General features: G+C 36.9%; 1 protein-coding gene and 1 long non-coding RNA gene across 15 annotated transcripts in view; one reads left to right on the top strand and one right to left on the bottom strand.

The window, feature by feature from the left end:
• Window positions 1–21,720, bottom strand: part of CACNA2D1 (calcium voltage-gated channel auxiliary subunit alpha2delta 1) — a 472,576-nt gene that overhangs the window by 78,227 nt on the left and 372,629 nt on the right. For all 14 annotated transcript variants that reach the window (XM_072147264.1, XM_072147265.1, XM_072147262.1 and 11 more), the window contains 3 exons: window positions 16,799–16,903; window positions 3,810–3,888; window positions 2,074–2,123 (listed from right to left, as the gene is read on the bottom strand). In XM_072147264.1, coding sequence (XP_072003365.1) covers window positions 2,074–2,123; window positions 3,810–3,888; window positions 16,799–16,903 — 234 coding nt within the window. The remainder of the gene's footprint in view (window positions 1–2,073; window positions 2,124–3,809; window positions 3,889–16,798; window positions 16,904–21,720) is intronic.
• The window catches only part of LOC140127063 (uncharacterized), a 162,463-nt gene continuing 143,502 nt past the window's right edge, over window positions 2,760–21,720 (top strand). Inside the window, exons 1-2 of the long non-coding RNA XR_011854945.1 lie at window positions 2,760–2,810; window positions 7,771–7,865. This is a non-coding gene — a long non-coding RNA (uncharacterized lncRNA). The remainder of the gene's footprint in view (window positions 2,811–7,770; window positions 7,866–21,720) is intronic.

The following is a 21,720-nucleotide window of genomic DNA, read 5'->3' on the forward strand; positions in this document are numbered from 1 at the left end:
TGTAAGTTGGAACTGTATATTTTATAATTGTAACCCCAGCCAAATTTTTTTGGTCTTTCTGACAATTGGATTTTAAAAATGTTGGGTTGTCATAAGAACCAGGATTGATGCCTAAGGCTAAAGTACAGTAAATTACCAACATCCAAAGGTCCGTTTGTAACGAGGGGTCATCTGTAAGTCAGATGTTCTAAAGTAGGGGACCACCTGTATTTCAATTTCAGGTCAACAAATCTGGATCAGCATCCTCTAATAATCTTGGGATGTCGAGTACCAAAGATTTCAGAGGAAGGGAGCCAAGAAATTGGCTATTAGACCATTGGGCCAACATTTCATAATGGTGTTTGGTATTGTTATATTTGTTAATTCATGCTGAGAAATATGGTGGGCAGATCATCTTATCAAGGGTCCCTTGGGAAAAGATATAACATAAATTAGGAAATGTCTCTAACTTTCCACCTTGATTCAGGTGTAGCCACACTCCTCTCACATGACCAAGGGGGAGGATTAGGTGGTTTGTTAAAAGTAGCATGCCAGCATTCAATTCTTGTTAGTCTGGCCATGGAGATGCATTGAGTTTGCAGGCGGTCCAAGGTTTTTAATCGGTTTGTCCACTGTAGATCTCTATGCCTATCCAATTAGTAATAGGTCCATCTTTTCTTTATTGTATCCCTTTCTATTTTGCTGTTTGCTTTTATGTATGTCTGTTATTTCAACATTTTTGTATCTATTAAGCATTGTGCCTATTTTTCATATTAAATAGTCCTTTATAGTTTTTTCCTTGTGCTTTATATGTTCCCATAACTGTGGAGAGGTAAATCACTGGCAAGCCTTGTTACCTTGTGTGTGTATGTGTGCTAGCAGTAGCTATAGGCAGTGAGTGCCTGTGTACTAGTAGTTGATATAGGCAGTGATTGTCTGTGTGCTAGTAGTAGCTATAGGCAGTGAGTTTCTGTGTGCTATCAGTAGTTATAGGCAGTGAGGTAGCTATAGGCAGTGAGTGTCTGTGTGCTAACAGTAGCTATAGGCAGTGAGTGTCTGTGTGCTAGTAGTAGCTATAGGCAGTGTGTGTCTGTGTGCTAGTAGTAGCTATAGGCAGTGTGTGTCTGTGTGCTAGTAGTAGCTATAGGCAGTGTGTGTCTGTATGCTAGAAGTAGCTATAGACAGTGTGGGTCCAGGTGATCTGTACGGCACCTAGTAAAGTGTGTATCTGGGTGTATGTGTGTGGGCCTAGTGTGGGCGTCTTGTACGGCGTAATTATGAGTGGTGGTAGCGTTGAGTTGTATGGAATAAATGTTGACTGTATCTGGGTGCAGAGTTGCTCTGTGCAGTTGCGTTCCATAGATATGTAAGTGGTAGTGGGTAAGTGTGTAGTGTCTGGGATTCGGATGTGTTTGGTTTCCCTCTTATTTATGCGACTTTGGCAAATTAGATATATTTATGCCTACATTTGCGACTTTCCCATTAGCAAAATTAGTCAAACAAGAATTCTTCAGAGTTGTGCCTGATATATTTTTTAAATCCATATGTGATCATATGAAAAATTTTGGAGCAAATTGAAAAATTTGCAAATAAACTCTAGTCCTGACTAGGTGTAGGAAAAACTTAAGAAGAAGTTGCAGAACAGTTTGAGAATTTTTGCTACCTTTTAACAAAAAGTCACAAAACCCCATTGACTTAGCCGGATATATCAACCTCTAAGATGAATCAAACAATTATTATTTGATAAATGTCAAAAATATATTTTTTTACCCATTTTTTGGTTTTTTTCATTTTTAATTCTTATTTTCTTTTTTATTTATCTATAATATATAATAATATGTAGATATGGTAATGTGATAATTAACATTAAGAAGTACAATATAGAAATAAGGAAGTCAATAAGTTAATGGATATTTGTGAATTATTCTCTACACGCTATTTGGAAAATCTTCATACTCATTTTGCAATCATACAAAAAAACAAAAAACACCAAAACAATCTTTGTATCTAAGACCACAACACTTAAATGTTGGAAGACAAAGAACATCTATAGTACTATAAACATAAAACAAGAGGAAAATGTACAATACTAACCTGTGTGTTAATTCGAATTGCTCCAATAGACGGGATTTCATAGTAGTAACCTGAAATATTGAAGTTTGAGAATGAAACTGAATTGTGTAATTATTAAAAATGATTCCACATCTGTCCACTCCTTTTTTAATTATCTGTTCAAATGGACAGAACCTAAGAAGAATGAATTATACATGATGAAAGGTCCAAAGTACTCTTTTTACATTCCAAAATATTCCAATCTGTATGTATATCAGTTCTAGTCACAAACTGGTGCAAAAAGTTGTCACTAACTAATAAAAAGACCCTAGCAGTAGGTGGCACCATTGTTGCAAATTTTCACTAGGATCTAAGAGCGTTATATAAGGCCTCAATTTTAGTGTGTGTAACACATCCACTTAGTAACCTAAACATAATGATCCAAGGAGGAGGACTATTATATCTTATAGTAAAGATCATGACAATTGTACAATTACTTTTTTATCTTTATTTTTGTGTTACAGCACCCCCACCCATAAAAGTAAATGCTAAAATAAACCCAACCCAAAATGTTTATGTAGGTATGAAGGATTCTCAGAACACAGGCAAAATGGAAACATGTATCCAGTTAAGTGTATCCAGAGCTGAGCTCTCAAATAATCAACTGTCACAAAACTGCAACAAACAAAAAAATTGAATTAATGTTACAGATAATATTTTTTATCTTATAGGGATAAAATTACCAACATTCCAGTAACCAATATTAGTGAAAAAGAAAGGTGAGATGTATTTACATTATTCTATATTGCAACCAATTTCATTACATTAAAATTTAATAATGGCAAATTATTTTTCGATAGGACATTGATCTTATCTATAATATTTGAAACGAGACTCTCATTTTATCATTTAAATCCTTATGAACTGGGCTATTATAATGTAGATTGAGATCAATATCTGTGTGGAGTTTAAAGTGTTGAAGAAACATACAGGGGCACATTTACTTACCCGGCCGACGGAGTTCACCCAAAGTGCATTGACCGACAGTGCCTGTGCCGCGATTCCCTAAGATCGTGTTCCCGATTACCTACATGTGTCGCGTCCCCGCTCAGGTCCGCCGGAGTTCACCTTTTTCTTCCCGATGCATGTTAGTGCATTGGATGCAACACAATTTTTATCTTAAATCCCGCGCTCAGTCATAATCAGTTTGATCGTCAACGGCCTGTCCCCCCCCCCCCCCCCCCCGCTTTCTGTCGCATGAAAGCCGGCGCCGCTGCACCAAAATCCGATCGCAACAATTTGAACAATGGTGATCAGGTGATCAAAGGTTTTGTACTAAATATTGTACATTATAAAGTGGCCACTAAAAATCTATATATTTACATAGTCGAGAGAAGCCTCCTGTGTTTCTATTTCTAAGGGGTAAGGTGGATCGGTAGAATAGATCTTTTGCATTTATTTAAAGAAAGGTAACAATTTTTATTATGTTGGCAAAAAACAGCAGTTCTGGCACATAACAGATGTAGTTTAATAAATATAATAAAAAACAATGCAAAATGTCATTCATGGAGAGTTTTAAGGCTACAGTGGCAATGAGAATCCTTCATATTATAAAAATAAACATTTCTGGGGCTTATTAGAGAACGGAGATAAATGTAAGATAATATCTTCATTCCACATGGGGGTTGCATTGGGTGAACACAAACATCTCACTATGGTTCGTTATCACCTACAAAAACATATTAAGACTGAAATAAGACATTTTCCATGTACAATACCTTTGTTTTCACAAGCCATCCACTGTATGGGTCCCTTATCATAATTATGCTGGCCGACAGAAAAGGTAAATACACGGACCTAGAGAAAAGACAGTAAATGCTGAAATTATATTATCTAGGCACTAGAAGAATATGCGCTCTATAGTGCTTTTGCACTGTTAACACAATATACAGTAGGTTGTATGGATGCAAATGAGTCATCCATATACAGCAGACATTTTGATATTTATTTTAAGGAAATTCCAAAGCAGAATATAGAAAGTATACATATTAATCTCTATCTATCGCTAAATCTTGGTGAAACTGTGGAACAGGACAATGACCACAAGCACACCAGCAAATCAACAACAGAATGGCCCATTATAAAGTTCAGACCTCAACCTAATTGAAATAATATGGCAGTATCATAAGAAAGCTCTTCAAAAACCAATGTCCTATGGTAAGAACATAATTTTAGGGGGTGAACCTCTGCCCCGGAGATTTGGGAGACTCATAAGATGTCTCTTCCATGTTTGGAGGCCCTAGTACTATAACTGTAAAACTATTAGGAGGTCTGGTACAGATTTTGCATTGTGTACAGCAGCTCCAAGTTACACTAAACTCTAAAGTGCTACATAGTAGAGTGAAATACATGTGAGTCATTGGGGCAGATTTATCAAGCTGTCTGAATGGCAGAATATTGCTAGTTGCTAGAGATGAGCGAGTATACTCGTCCGAGTATACTGCTCGGTCGAGTATTAGCATACTCGGACCGGCTCGTTACTCGGACGAGTATCTCGCCGGCTCGAGATCGAGCATTAAATTAAGTGAAGAACAGTATTTTTATTACATAATAAAATATCCCAGATGTTTACTGATGTTTTGCTTGTAAGAACACATTGAAATAACACTATTCTTCACTTTCCAGGTGTTCGCGCGTGTCTCCCGCTAAGTTAGGAGATGTTCGGAACATCTGGAATGTGAAGAATAGTGTTCTTTCAATGTGTTCTGCACTTAAATGTTCGTGTTTTCACTGTTTTTAATGTTTTAATTCTATTCTTCACTTTGCAGCTGTGCGCGCGTATCTCCGAACCTATCGGGAGACACGCGCGCACACCTGCAATGTGAAGAATAGAATTAAAACATTAAAAACAGTGAAAACACAAACATTTAAGGGCAGAACACATTTAAATAACACTATTCTTCACTTTGCAGCTGTGCGCGCGTATCTCCGAACCTATCGGGAGACACGCGCGCACACCTGCAATGTGAAGAATAGAATTAAAACATTAAAAACAGTGAAAACACGAACATTTAAGTGCAGAACACATTTAAATAACACTACTCTTCACATTGCTGATGTGCGCGCACATCTCCGACATTATCGGAAGACACGCGCTAACATCTGCAAAGTGAAGAATAGAATTAAAACATTAAAAACTGTGAACACAGGAACATTTAAGTGCAGAACACATTGAAAGAACACTATTCTTCATGTTCCAGATGTTCTGAACATCTCCTAACTTAGCGGGAGACACGCGCGAACACCTGCAAAGTGAAGAATAGTGTTACTTCAATGTGTTCTTACAAGCAAAACATCAGTAAACATCTGGGATATTTTATTATGCACTGTTCTTTTAATGTTCTCTTTTACTAAAAAAATGCTCGGGTCTCCCATTGACTTTAATGGGGTTCGTTATTTGATACGAGCACTCGAGCATCGGGAAAAGCTCGTATCGAATAACGAGCACCCGAGCATTTTAGTGCTCGCTCATCTCTACTAGTTGCCCATAGCAACCAATCACAGCTCCCCTTTAAAATATTCATGAGCAATGGTAAAATGAAAGCTGAGCTGTAATTGGTTGCCATGGGCAACTAAGAATATTCTGACTTTCAGACAGCTTGATAAATCTGCTCCATTCTGTCACCCTTTCTTCCTCATATATTATAAATAGTGCTGAGCGGATGTGAACCGCAAAGTTCAGGTTTGTACTGTGGCTGGGTTCGGCTCAACCCCTACCCCAGCTGCATTTAAATCACAGTGACCATGTGCACTAGTACCAACCTGCCAGCAGCAATGAGCGTTGCTATTTTGGGGAGGATCTGTACTCCCGTATGACGATATTGGCAGCAGCAACCCACCCCAAAATGGTGTAACACACTGCTACAGTATTTTATTTGCTGCTGCCAACTTTGCTATCAGAATTTAAACAGTCAAAACTTGTCATTTGTGCCAGCACTGTTTGCAGGTGTTACTGGTTGGGATCAAGGTTTTGGTACCCAAATCCGGACCAGAGGAGGTTTTTAAACTTCTATTTTTAATGGGTCCAGTCATCACTGATTGTAAGCTCGTGGCGGTAGGCTCCTTATTCTTATTGTTTCATCAGACCCTTTTATTACCCTGTAATGTCTGTGTGTATATGTACCACTTGATCTGTAAAGTAAAATGATAGCACTATGTAATAAATATTTATTATTATTTTCATAGTTATATTATGCATTGTTACGGTTCAATTTTTTTTACCATTTCACATATTTTTTACCATTAAAACAGGAAAAAATAACTTATGGCCAGGCTATTACTCCACAATGCCAAATCTTTACCTGGTATCAAACTTTGGTACAATGTTGACATGTTGACTAAATTCATTGCATTCTCTGTCTCTATTTCCTCATACTCCCTATTTTGGCATCTCTTTGGCACAGGGTTAATGTCAGATATATTTACAGAATATCCTTGTGCATTTTAAAAATCAATGAATAAGCAATAAAAAAACATTCAAGGACTAGAATACAATGTTAAGTTATTACATAACCACAGCAGGTCCTATTTTACAAATGTTAAGCAGTGACTGCTTTTCTCCTGACCTCAGTTTGTAAGGGGTCAGGTGAACAACAACACTTTATAAATTGCCATGATCACTTCTAATGATAACAGGGAGAATAGAAGTAATTGGAAGAGTATTTGCGGAGAGAACAGAGTGAAAAATGTAAAATACTAACAGATCCGAATCATCCCTCGCATGACCTTACTTACGATGCCGTAGAAACCTTTTGAGATACACCAGACACAAAAGACGAGTAAATGTACATTTCTAAATAGCAAATTCTTCCACTGCAGTTTAGAGAAATAATACAGTGCATTAAACACTGACCCCTGTAATGTAAAGGAGGCGACTGACTTATCCAAACATTTAAGTATCAGGTTCTCTAAGTAATACTTGTAATAAAAACATATAACAAATGTGAAAAAACAGTTCTTATGATCTTATGACGGAATCCATTAGTGCTTCCAATGTCATTACATGTGAAAAATTAGTACTTTAATATCTGGAAAATGATAGTCACAGAAACCTGAAAGGTTCATTGTGTACCACAGCATGCTTTTCAAAATGTAGAGATATTTCTATATAGGAATAAAGCAAAGCAAGACTTTTTTTCTGTCTTTTTTGAGACATTTTATGGCCCTTTGCAATTTTTGCAACTTTTTGGGGGAAATTTTTAAAATGTGTACTGCCGGAAAATTGTTTATCGTCAGTAAGACACATTTATCTTCTATTCCAGTCGCAAATGACATTTATTTCCTCAACATTTGAAACATTTTTTGGTGCAAAAATTCAAGACAAGACCATACTTAAGGAAAACTTACAAAATGGAAAGAGGCGACTTGAGACATTTCTGTCGCAACAAATGTCACAAAAAGAAATCTGAAAAAAACCTTTTAACACAAGCCTGATAAATTATCAAAGAAGCCGACAATAAAAAAACAAAAACAAGCCAAAACAAACAGAGATAAGATAAATGACCCTCTTAGAATAGCTAGGTAAAGGTTGACTTCTTATATTCTCTAGTAAGGCCTTAGGGGTTAAGTTAAAAGTCCCTCTTAATCAACAACAAAAAAATCCCGACTTATAAAACTGTGTCAGTAGTCAACTCTTTAAAGTGACTCAAACAGCAAACAAATGGGTCTATTTCCTTCCAGCCCCACTGGATTCCTCATCATCAGGCTTCTGAGCTTCTGATAATCGGCATGGTGTGAACAATGACAAAGGAGGTTGGTTTCAACACTGAAGTGTGGTAAGATGAATCATTTCTGAGCTTTCATTTTATGTAGTTGTGGCACAAACAATTTATTTGTGAAGATTTATTTAGGACTTACAGCTTGGTCCTGTGCTCCATCAATGCGTCTACTTTTATAGGACACTTGTATGTTCTTGACTGCTAGCTTATGGCATACTGTTACCCACAGTTCTAGCAAAAGACAGCAGCAAATATAGATATCCATCCATCATTCAATAGGGGCTAAAAAAAAGGGTGATGTGTAAATCTTTATCTGTCATTATCTACTGTGTGAACACTATAAACCTTGCTTACATTGCTTACCAACACAATATGCGAGGGTATCAAAAACTATTTCCGACAAAACACTTTATTGTATATTGTAAGCTCTTGTGAGAAGGGCATCATTCCTATAGTTTCATTGCACTATACAGGCAGTCCCCGGGTTACGTACAAGATAGGAAACACAAAACCAAATCAACCCCTACACTCCTCAACAAATCATGAAACGCCTCTCAAACTATACATACAAAATACCAAAAAAACCAGAGCGGCAAAAAACACTAATCTGTAAAAAGTAATATTCTTTATTTAGAAATAAATACATCAATTCAACATATATAACCCTCAAATGGGGAAAGAGTATAAATACAATGTATAGGGGACACAAGTAGCCCAAGATGGAAATAAAGGGCAACACAGGAGACCAATGGCTACCCCTATTTAGCCCAGAGTCCAAATAATATAATAGATAATGACAGTGATGGGGTCAAAATATTTGACTCAAATAAATAGGGAAAAAAAGTGGCAATAGTGCAGTGTGGATAAACCATGCACAACACTGGAGGTACCGTCCAGTGTTGAAAAAGTATCAAATTGCCATTGCACACTTACCCGAAAACATAATGGACAGACGCTGGGCAGATCAGGGGAAAGCCAAAGGATACACCCTATCCTGTGGCTTTCCCCTGATCTGTCCCAGCGTCTGCTGCGCTGAAGTTCCCCAAGGCCCGCTGGAATGCACTCAAGTTCACCGGCCTATTCCTGGTGAAGGTAAGTGCAAGTCCCGCGACACTTTTTTTCATTTAATGCGGTCGTTTTTCCGAATTTGTCGGGTTTTCGTTCGGCCACGCCCCCCGATTTCCATCGCATGCATGCCAGCGCCGATGTGCCACAATCCGATCGCGTGCGCCAAAATCCCAGGGCAATACAGGGAAAATCAGCACAAATCGGAAATATTCGGGTAACATGTCGGGAAAACGCAAATCGGGCCCTTAGTAAATGACCCCCAATATGTTAATGAGTAAATACATCAGAGTGACTGGTTCAGTTGATTGCAGAGCCCCATCTGGAAGAAATGAGCTACTGCAACACAAAATTTTGAATTTGCTCTTGGGACAGGTATTGGTCCATGTACATATATGTATGATAGCTGATGTATTGGAGCAAGTTTTGTATAATATGCAAATGCAAGGTCAAGTTCAGCAGCTAAATGTTCTTGAAGTTTAGGCCTCTGTGTAACTTGGTTTCAGGATATGAAAAACAATTTCTGATGTCTTTCCTGCCCAGATAAACTATTTAGATAGATGGTTAATCCAATTGTAGTCTCCTGGTGCAAGATTTTAATATCAGTAAAATATCTGTAGCATGTAAGATAGGCTGGGGATTATCTTCAAAATGTTTGTAAACCCACAAAACAACAAAGGTACCTGCTTCCATATGATCAGGGTAAAGTAAGTAGCTCCTTAGCCCTACCCCACTAATAGCAGTGTTAAATCGCTGCACTGCCATAGCTCTCTAAACACCGGACCAAACATCGGTCCGGCGTATTCATAAGGGGATTATCTGACCAGGCGACATGGAGCCTGGCAGTCACCGCCAGTATCAGGTGTGGCAGTGGTGGTTCGGGGCAGAATCTGAGGTAAGTGGATTGCCTCGCACCACCCACTCTTGAATGTTGTAAGCTTGGTCTGAAGTTCGGACGGCTATGTAGTGCACTTTTTCCTAGCTTATCTGTATGTTCCGATGAAACTAGCGATTTAACACTGTTATTACTGGAGTAGGGCTAGGGAGCTGCTTACTTTAGTAAGTGCTTCTAAAAGGATTATTTCGCTTGACAGGTCCTCTTTAACATTATGTTCTTCTGTATTAAAAACCATTCAATTGTTTTGTGTCTGTAAAATGTGTTTAATCATTAAAAGGGGTTTTCCTGAGATTTCATCTGCATAAAACTGGAAATCTCAGTCCCCTCTTATCAAAGAATATGACATGTTTAGTTTACAAAAACCTTCATTAATGTTGCTGCGTTGCTATTTTAGGATTTACCATAATATTTCTGATTTGACCTCCTGTAAAGAAACAGGACTCTGACAAATGTCACATGCTTTGTGTACACAACTTTTAGCTGGAAGGACGTCAGTATATCACATTACAGGAAATATTCATCTTTAGATTAGATTGTAGTTACTGAGATAACTGACTTACTGAAAACGCTAGCTTACAATGTTCTTAAACTTGTGTATAGCTGTGTCTTGTAACTTATGACTTCTACAGAACTTGTATCAATTATAGATTCCAAATAATAATACATACGGTGTATATGTTTTGAATGTTTTATTTAATAAGGTAAATACATAGTGAATTGCATATAGTCTACACAATGTTGATAGGATTTTTTTCTCATAAAACTCTAGGAATTAATTTATTATTTATTATTATGTATTGTACTAGGTGCTTTTATTCTTTAAAGGGCACCTACCACCCCGATTCTACCTATAAAGGTAGAAGGGGTGGTAGGTTGATGAATGGGACGTGAGGATAGCCCTTTTTTGGGATAATCCTCACGTCCCGGGTGTCTTTTAGAAAACTTTATGGCATCTTAGGAGCTGCGCTCCGAAGATTACCTGCTAGGCGGAGTAACGCGGCTACTGGGGCGTGGAGTAGCCGCGACTAGTAGTTTCATGTCCGGCTACTCCACGCCCCAGTAGCCGCATTAAAAAATTTGCATATACATGCAATAAAGTTTTCTAAAAGACACCCGGGACTTGAGGATTAGCCCAAAAAAGGGCTATCCTCACGTCCCATCCATCCACCTACCACCCCTTCTACCTTTATAGGTAGAATCGGGGTGGTAGGTTCCCTTTAAGCCCTAAAAGATTAGGCCTAGGTGTGTCTTAATGATCATGGCTTTTTTCCTTGTTTTATCATCAATTTTCTATAGCCATAACTTTTGTATTTTTCTGACAACATAACCGATTAAGGGTGGATCTGTCATGTGGAGAGAGAGCTCTGCCCATATACAAGATAATGTACTCGTATCCTAGCTAACACTTGTGTGATTTTTTTTCCCAAAACACCCAAGGACTTTTCTTCAGAACTAAGTTTGCTGGTGTGGTGTCCCTTGAGGCTACAAAACTAAGTATATGGGAATATTGCTTTGTGAGAAGTAGAGCCCCAATGGCTGGTCTCCAGTCATGCCATTTTGCTAGCCAGCAGCTGTATACATATATCCTCAGGAAAAGCCTCTGACTGCCATTCCCCGTTTTTCTCCGCCTGCTGAAGAGAATCCCCCTGGTATCATAGTCACTACCTCAACCTTGTACTGTTGAAGGAAACAAGCGCAGTTTTAGGCTAAGAAGCAGAGCATTGACATGGCTGCTGAATCTGCTCACTTCGGAAGATGCTTACCAGAGACATCAACTATACATATTTATGATTAGTTTCTACCCTGGCATAGAACACCTTTTGCTTCTTAACTAATTTAATTCCTTACATAAGTGTTTGTACTCAGATCCTATTTACCTTCCATAGTATACCCCCAAATGATTGTTTCAGGTAATTACTGTAGCTCTCCAGCTACAACTTTGGTCATATTTACACAAGGTTATTATAGTGACTGTTAATCTAGACTCTTACAGCATTAAAATAGAGGCCACATACAATCCCTCTTGAAAAAGGCCAAAATACATATTCAAAACCAAGCATAATAACATAGTTACATAGTTTATATGGTTAAAAAAAGGCATATGTCATTCAAGTTTAACCAATGAAGCAAAGGGAATGGATGACATAAGGAAGGGATATAAGGAAACATAATTCTATATTAAATAACATAGCCATCAATGTTATTTTAATGTAAGAAAGCATCTAGTCCATTCTTTGGGCTCTCTGTTGTTCTTACTGTGACCTCCGCCTGAGGCAGGCTATTCCATATATTCACAGTTATTTCAGTAAAGAACCCTCATCACCTCTGGTAATTAAACCTTGTTTACTCAAGGCAGAGACAGTGCACCCTTGTCTTTTGATTTTCTTTGGCCTTTTTTATTTTTTTCACTTCCATTTTTCACTCACCACCTTCAAAAATCTATAACTTTTTTATTTTTCCACATAAAGAGCTGTGTGATGGTTTATTTTCTGCGTAACAAATTGCACTTCATAGTGACGGCATTGAGTATTCCCTGCCGTGTACTGGGAAGCGGAAAAAAAATTCCAAATGCAGTGAAAATGGTGAAAAAACACATTTGCAATGTTTTCTTGTGGCCTTGGATTTTACAGCTTTCACTGTGCGCCCCAAATGACATGTCTACTTTATTCTCTGGGTCAGTGCAATTACGGGGATAACACATTTGTAAAGGTTTAATAATGTTTTCATACATTTACAAAAATTAAAACCTCCTGTACAAAATTTTTTTGGGGGATTTTGTCATCTTCTGGCGCCAATAACTTTTTCATACTTTGGTGTACGGAGCAGTGGGTGATGTCCTTTTTTGCAACTTTAGATGGCGTTTTCATTGCTATAATGTTTAGGACTGTGCAACCTTTTGATCACTTTTTATTAATTTTTTTATATGTTTCAAAATGGCAAAAAAAGTGCCATTTTCGACTTTGGGCGCTATTTTCCATTACGGGGTTAAACGCAGTGAAAAACTGTTATTATATTTTGATATATCGGCATTTTTCGATGCGGCAATACCTAATGTGTTTATAATTTTTACTGTTTATTAATATTTATATCAGTTCTAGGGAAAGGGGGTGATTAGAATTTTTAGGTTTTAAAATTATGCAAATTGGCCTGAGAGGCTCCATTAATGCCTATGGAGCCCAAAGCCTCTCAGTCTCATTTGCATAATTTTAAAATACTTTTTTTATAAAATCCAAGGCATAGAAAGCTAAAAGAAGAGTGGATCCTGCCAGGGGGGCACACACCAGTATGCAGGTGTGCTTGGATTACAATCCTTTATCCTGGTGGTAGATGTCCTTTATCTTTAGTCATTATTTTAAATGAGTGAATAATCACTGAGCTTATGAAATACATTTCATTGACAAACTCAGCTATGCTACATCTGCATACTCCCAAAGGAAAGCAAAGAGTGCAAGGACAACTCTACTGACAACGCATAATAGCTCTATTACCTTGTTAAACTCCTCATGGTTTGAAACTAGATACTACATGACATAACCGCTCTCTAATATAATAAAAAAGGAAATTTATGGAGAAATGGTCACGTTGTGGCCTTCCAAAAGAGACCAGTCTAGTAGGTCACATGATTTGTGTTTCTTAATCATTTTACTGCAGTACCAGGCAATCTTCCATTTACTATTACATTATACAAGGGAACCAAAGAGTAAGACTGTGAAGCAGGGATTACATATTTGTGCTGAATAAATCTCTCTGTTCTTTCTCAAGAGATTTTTAGAAATCTGTATATGATGGATAGCCTAACTGCCTTGTATCCACTTGCCGGCATGCTATTATCCTGTATAATTTCCGCTCTCTTCCAGGCCCGGCACCAGCAGGTGTTTGGAGACCTAATTTAATAGATTTGGACTTCTGAGGACGCTTCAGCATCTGGTTGGGTTTCATACTTCTTCTTACTGTTAATGCTGATTAATGTAGTAGAAGTTAATGCAGAAAAATCCAGAAATAAAGTACTTTGAAATTGCAGGTTTCTGTACATGTGGCAATTTTTTATGCCAGACAGAGACTAGTAAATAGGAATATTGCACAACTTAAAAATAGCAACTTATGTACTTCTTTTACGTATAGGGGGCACAACGTATAGCATGGAACTGTGTTGCATTGATGGTTTAGAAGAGCTTCTGAAAGGACTGAATGGCTTCCACTGAAAGGCATCAGCAAAAGTTGTGTTGGGATGAGAAAGTTAACTTTTGCACTGGGGCCTGTAAGCTTTTTCTATGCCCCCATAGGCACACATGGCATATTACAGCTGTAGACTGTTTTCAACTTGACTATACATAAATATAGGAGGATTTCAGAATCACTACTAAATTATATGATATTTTAATATCCCTTATGTACATAAACTGCTGGAGTTCATGAGGGGATAATGGGATAAAAGCTACTTGACATGCAGTACTAGGGTATTAGTTCAAACGTGTTCTGGCCATTGTATGCATTATCTCTAGGGTATCTCCAAATATAGATGCCACATAAGTAAGTGGTTATACTAGAAATAAAAGTTTAAATGTTACTGCACAAAATATAATAGCCCACATTTATCAAAGCTAGTGCAGTTGTACTATGTGGAGTTTGCCTGCTGAATGTGTAAAGTGTGGCAAATTTATCAAATCTGGCACACAGTCTTCATTTTACTGGTGCCCCCTACACTGCTCTGGAAGTGAATGTGCTTGCACACGTATTTAAGAACTGACACAACGCCAGACAAAATTCTGCACATAAAGGGGCGTTCCGGTGCAGAGTAGAAACCGTTCAGCGCGTGGTTTATTACCACGATTCAACAAAATTATGACGCACGCTCTATGTTGAAGGTGCACCAAAAAAAGTTGGTGAACATTTCCCAAGCAATGCAGGTGGTTCCAGTTTAATGAAGAACACGCACCAATTTTCATGAATCTGCTCACTCCACAGGCAAACTGCACCTAGTAAATTTGCGCTAATTTTGATAAAAGTGTTCATGCTGCACAATTGTGGCACGGACAGAGTTATGGTGCATGTCAGTAATAAATGTGGTGCAAACTCCAATTAAGCACTAACATGCCCCTTTAGGTGAACATTATTTCTGTCTTGTCGGACACAGTGTAGCCGCAACACAAAACAGGCACAGACACTTTATAATTACATGTGCCAGCAGTTTGCATGTTCTTTGCAGTGCAAAGTCAGACAGAAAACTGTCACAAACACTTTAATAAATGTGGAGCAATATTTCAAAATTTTCACTTTGATGTCTTCATGTTCTCTAATGGAAGGAATGCTGGCAGTACTTTACAGACAAATCACTAAATACGCATTCTGCATGCTTTAAAATGATAAAGTAAGTACTATAAAAGTTTTTTTTTTCTATTTTCACAATTTTGGAAATTAATTTAATTTCTGAATGTACAGGAAACTAACAAAGCAGACTAATGGTCACTGTTCACTTTTACGTTGTCTCAGTACTGACATCTTGTGGAAGCTTCAGTAATCCTACAGTTCAGAAAATAGTAAAGAAATACAAAGCTAAGTATCAAGTCCCTTCATGTGACACTTCAAGGCCATTTGGAACTAGAATACATCTATGTGATAGTATATCCAACCGAAAAGAACAAGTTATGGACATCGACAACTGTTAATTAAACTGGCCAAGCACCAAGTGGAATTTGGTGTTATATATAATAACAATAATTCTTTTACTTTTATAGCCCACACAGATTATGCAGCGTTACACAGAGCTTGCCAGGTTCTATATATATCCAAAACGTAGCACTTGGGTGAATAAAGTACCCACTCTTTTTTATATTGTGGTGTGCAGCCTATTTTTTTTACTTTTTTACTTATATATATATATACATATATATGTATGTGTGTATATATATATATATATATATATAAATATATACACACACACACATACTGTACATATAATATATATATATATATATATATATATATATACATATATACTCAAGGAAGTCTTTGTTGTGAAAACCGCTACATTTCCTGTCTCTCTTTTCAACAGTAAAGAGAACTGACTGCATTTAATGATATATTTAGTAACAATTTTTCTTTTTCTTGAGCATATGGCTCCGTAGTCCCTACTGGGTGCATCCTAAATCACTCAGCAGGAATGGGTTTGCTATGTTAAATTTTTTGAAAATAGCTTACTTAACACTGTGTGTACATGTTTTTATGATTTTCATTAAGTCTTTAAGTACAAAGACAATGAACATCCCCATTTAAATTATTCCCATATAGAGGGTTCCTGTGTTCAACAACTCCTTCAGCTTCAAAGGAGACTCTTGTTCAATAGATAGACTGATATAATTAATCTATACAAATATAGATAAATAGATGATTAATTGTTAGATAGATGTAGATAGGTAGATTAAGATGCTAGCGTGTGTTGTGTTAGAACACACTCTTGTCAGATAGATAGATAGATAGATAGATAGATAGATAGATAGATAGATAGATTAGATAGAATAAATTATAGACACAAGATACAGATCAATTATTTGTCATAATAAATTAGAAAACAGACAGTAACTGACATGTCTTCAGTTTTGTTCAGTTTATTTCTGTTTATCATCTTCTTTTTTCCCTTTTTAATGGAAATTCTGACAGTAGTGTCAACTTAGTTGACACTGTCCTGAGGAAATGTTTACAGTTGAGAACCTGTTCCTTATAGAATGTAACCTAAATATAGTGGTTTATAGAAACATCTGTAAATGTAAAGTTCTTTATTTTCAAAAATTGAAAAAAAAATACACATATTGATTTGAAGCTGCTGTTTATGATCACATAATCGGCAGCCTGAATCTGACCCCCTACATAAATAGTCATTTCTTGTCCATCTGGATCTCTATCAAAATCCAGTGAAAGGGAAAATCCCTGTGTCCTGCACTGTCATTCTAGATTTCAGATTACAATAGCAAGCTGTCCTGAATATTATACTTGTACAGAATCCAGAATTTTCTTGTTGGAAAGTACTCACTGTTTTATTCTTATTGTACAGCTTAAATGTTTCAGTTGCCTTATCCTCTCCTCCATCAGTGAACAGCATGATGATCTTATTACAGTTGGCTCTGGATACATTCGTCTGCAAAGAAGATTAGCAATGATATTTAATTAAAAAGGCACCTTATTTACATAGACACATATTTACATCTTAAGTAGTAGATACACTCAGCAGAACTGCAGGCTAACAAACACTCAGACCACCTCTTTATGACTGCTTTTTTGAAAGGGAAATTATATTATCAACTAAATAAATAAACAATTAAGAAAATATCTTATTGATTATAAGTAACCATGGCAGGACACAGCCTTGCCTAGTAGCCAGTCCTAGGTTTGCTCTTCCTCTTTACCAGTCCTGTTTGTTCATGTTGTTAACATTAACCTTTTTTAAATGTACAGATCCCTGGTATTTTAGGAAAAATAATGTGTCACCCCATTTCAGGCTATTAGACTACTATCCCCCACAGGTATGGAATAAAATATTCTTTCTAGCAATGTATTTTTATAGTAAACCTTTTGTTTATCCTGTTTACCTATAAAAAAATCTCCTCAATAGTCATGTGAAAGTGAGCAGAAAGAAAAGTGTCAATTCAGACGTCTCTAGCTTCAGAACCAGAGATACAAACAGTAAAAAACAAAGTCTTAGGGGCACATTTACTAAGAGTCCGAAAACCGCATTTTCGTCAGGTTTTGCGGTTTTTTTCAGATTTGCCCTGAATTGCCCTGGGTTTTTGGCGCACGCGATCGTATCGGCGCCGGCTTGCAGGCAAAAAAAACAAATTGGGGGAGGGATATCGGGACATCAGGACATCGTACAACCCGACTGATTCAGACAAACAGCGGAATTTAAAAACCAAATTGTGTCGCAAAATCAGCACTCAGGAAGAAGAAGGAAAACCTCAACAGGGGAAGCAACACATGCAGGAAATTGGACGCACGATCTTAGTGAATCGTGGCAGCTCCGAATCCTCATCGGACATTCTGGATCGGCGGCGTCAATGGGGTGGGTAAGTAAATGTGCCCCTTAATGTTCTGCGCTGCTGTTAAAGATACAGTTACCATCTATTTCTTTAACAAACATGTATCTCTGGTCCTGTAAGTCACAGGATGACAAACCTGATGTGACCTGAACTAGAATAGACAAAATATGACTCTTCTCTGCTCATTTCCACATGACTTTGGAGATTGTTAATTATAGGTAACCAGGTGTTTCTCAATGTATTTTACATGGTTTTCCAATCTATATATCAATAACTTTGTTTAATTTTCAAATCAAAAATGAGAAAAAAGAAAAGCAAGGCTGATTTGTTTACCAAAGTATATTTTAAAAGTCCTCTTCAACTTTAATTTCTGTTTCCACCAGACAAGTAAGAAAGTATAGAGATCTTCAGTTATTTAGAGAAAGATCAGTCTACTTTTCTTACACTGATACAATATATACTGAAAGTACTATGACATTTATTGAAGGAATCATCTAAATTACAATCTGTAATATTTACAAATATTTACTTTACATTTTCAAAGATCATCTGGGATTATTTAACCTAATCTTACAAAACATAATAAACATCGTATATAATATCATTTTGGTGGATCATACTCCACTGAATATCCTGTAGCTTGATATGTTTTTTTATAGTTTAATGAAATGTAATATTTCTTATTTGTGGGGTAGCTGTCCTGGGAGAATATATAGAATGTCAAATTATTATTTAGTCATACATAACCAATTCCAGCAAAGACTGATTATCTCTATTTCCCCAGAGTCTCTGACTCTGTGTATCTTAATTTCCCCAGATATATCAGCCTTCCAATCTTGCAATCTCTTCTCTTCCTCTTCTTTTTATAGGCTAAATTGTAACAATATTATTTGACTAATAAGTATATCTCTTATAAATGAAGAAAGTGGTATTTGGAAAGAAAATTTTTCATTAAATCTCTTAGCACAATGGAAACATTTAATGCAGCAATTTTTTCATAAGGGAGAAATTAACAAAGAATAATAGGGACAAAGTGGTGGAGCAATAAAAAATGCAGTATCATTGAATAATGCGCAAACATACAGACATCTTTAGGGATGTACAATGACATCCTTTAGGGAAATACCCTAAACAAGGTATCCCTCTGTATGTCCATTGTAAGGACACATGGGGAACCTGCATGTTGTATCCTTAGAACAGATGGCTTTTCCCTGTCTTATATATTAACAGTGTATACATTTTTTGCTTTATGCTTAACACAGTGACTGAAGCTGGATGATACATTTGAGACACCTTGGGGGTCATTTACTAAGGGCCCGAATCGCTATTTTTCGTCAGGTTTCCTGAAAAATACAGATTTGCGCCGAATTGCCTCGGGTTTTTGACGCACGCAATCAGATTGTGGCGCATCCGCGCCGGCATGCACGCAACGGAAATTGGGGGGCGTGGGAACCAGAAAACCTGACGGATTAGAAAAAAAGGCGGAATTTTTTTAAAAAATGTGTCGCTTGACACATGCTTACCTGCACCCAAGATAGGCCGATGAACTCCAGCGAACTCCGGCGGACTTCAGCGCAGAAGTGACACCTGGTGGACATCGGGCGCACTACCTTAGTGAATCGCCGGAAGACCCGAATCCTCGACGGAGAACGCGCCGCTGGATCGGGAATGGACCGGGTAAGTAAATCTGCCCCCTTAAGTTATGTACTCTTAATTTGTAACTTCTATACATGAGTTTAACTTATTGTTAGAATTTTCTGATATAATTATTACACTGTTTGGTATCTTATACTATGTCCTCTTTCCAAAAGCCTGTGTTTTTTGTCAGACAAGTTGTCTATTGTCAATAAAAACTAAATATATGTGGTGCAAGGCAAAAATATCAGTTTTTTGACACAACTTCATTAGTTGTGTGTTTAAAACCACAATAATTAAACATATTTTAATTGTAAATTTGATATCATTGCTACAGTGAGTAACACGGGCATCAGTATTACATGTTGAGATCATTTTTATCCTTTAGTCATTGTTTTGTCTTTTGTAATTCCTCATCTTTGAAACGCCATAACATTTAACATTTTAAAGTCATAATTGCTTGTGAGTGCTTGTTTTTTTGTGGATTGGGTATTATGCACCATTCTCTGGTACACTGAATTTATTGATGCACTTTCAATAAATTTTGTTAAACATTTTTTTTATTTACTGGGCTCAACTTGTGGGATATATAACACAATGGGGGGATTTATTACATGCTGGTGCGTGGTGCATCAGCACTTGATGTAAACGCCTCTCCGCTCACAACACCAGATATATAACGCTGACCTCCTGATATATCTGGTGCTTGCGTGCAGCCAGGCAAATATTACGCTGCAAACTGTGGCCGTTCCTGGTGCAGGCTATATCTTGTGTGCAGACATGGGGCAAGAAATCCCCACACATGCCCATTACCCATCATGCTCCTCCATGTACACTTGGGGTGGGGGTAGTGTAAGCAGGAAAATAAATTCAAGGCTTGACAAATGATAAATAGGTGTACATACAGCGCTGGTTACAATTCTTTATAAATTTTTATAAGAATGTGAATTTAAAATCATATAAAAGCTCCATTGCACTGCATGTATAGTGCAGCATGCAATGGAGCTTTTATATGATTTATTTATTTATTTATTGTCTATATTCAATGTAATGTTGGTGCTGTCGTGGTATAAGTTTTGTTTTGCTACTTTCTATTGCACCAAATAAACATAGGACATTGCAAAGTTTTGCTTGCATCAAATGCATTATTTACATAAACACAATTTTACGTGTTTATTTGTGACTTTCCGTTTAGGCGCAAGTTTCAGTGCAAATTGACACCAGTCCCTACCATGGTCTATGTTCTGTAACTTTTGATGCTTTTTTGCAACTTTCCATTTAGACTCAAGTTTCAGTATAAATTGATGCTAGTCCCTACCATGATCTATGTTCTTTGACTTTTGATGCTTTTTTTGCGACTTTCCATTTAGGCGCAAGTTTCAGTATAAATTGATGCTAGTCCCTACCATGATCTATGTTCTTTGACTTTTGATGCTTTTTTTGCAACTTTTCATGCAACTGTCGCAAACGACCCATACAGCATAAAACAATAATGGGGAAATGATAAGGGCTAAGAGAAACAGTCCAAGCACAGAATATTTAAAAAAAGAAATGGAAAAAACAAAAGAGGCTAAGAGGATATAGGCAACAGACTACAAATGTAGCAGTTAGTAAAATTAAAAATACAAGTAGAGAAAGCTTGCTGCAAGATAAAAAGATCAGAGGTAATGAGATAATGAGAGAATAAAGAAAAAGAATACCAATACACTTATTACATTTGTAACTACATACAGCAGACTTTTTAATGAGATTAAACGGATTATGAATTGAAATGTGTCCATTTTATTGCAGGATCCAGAATTGTACTGTATAACATTGTGTCCACAGGCATTTGATTTGTTTCTAGGAGAGGAACCTCAAGAGGCACATATGTCCGATGCCACGGGCAATAATCCTAATGTTTCTGATTTGTCCAAACACTTCAGAAATTGTCATGGGGGCTACATGGACAGTTTTGAGTGGCAGGGAATAGAAAGAGTCATTAACCCTGTAAGAGGGTAAGATACTAGAAAGAATTTGCCGAATCGTGTGTCCTTCTGATGTTTTTTTAAAAAACAGACATCCATAAGGACTCAATCTATGACGGGATTTGATTCTCTCCTATTAATGTATAGGTATTTATGGAATTGTTTCCTTTTGAATAAAAAAAAGTAATACACTATACAACTAACTAACTAAGGAACTATCCGTTCCTTAACCTCCTTTGTCCCATTGTAATGTATACTGTTCTGTTTATTGTTTATTTCCCCTTTAAGAGAGAAAGAAAAAATATTTCATATTCATT

This window comes from Engystomops pustulosus, chromosome 4, assembly GCF_040894005.1.
Source record: "Engystomops pustulosus chromosome 4, aEngPut4.maternal, whole genome shotgun sequence".
In the NCBI taxonomy this organism is placed as follows: Eukaryota; Metazoa; Chordata; class Amphibia; order Anura; family Leptodactylidae; genus Engystomops; species Engystomops pustulosus.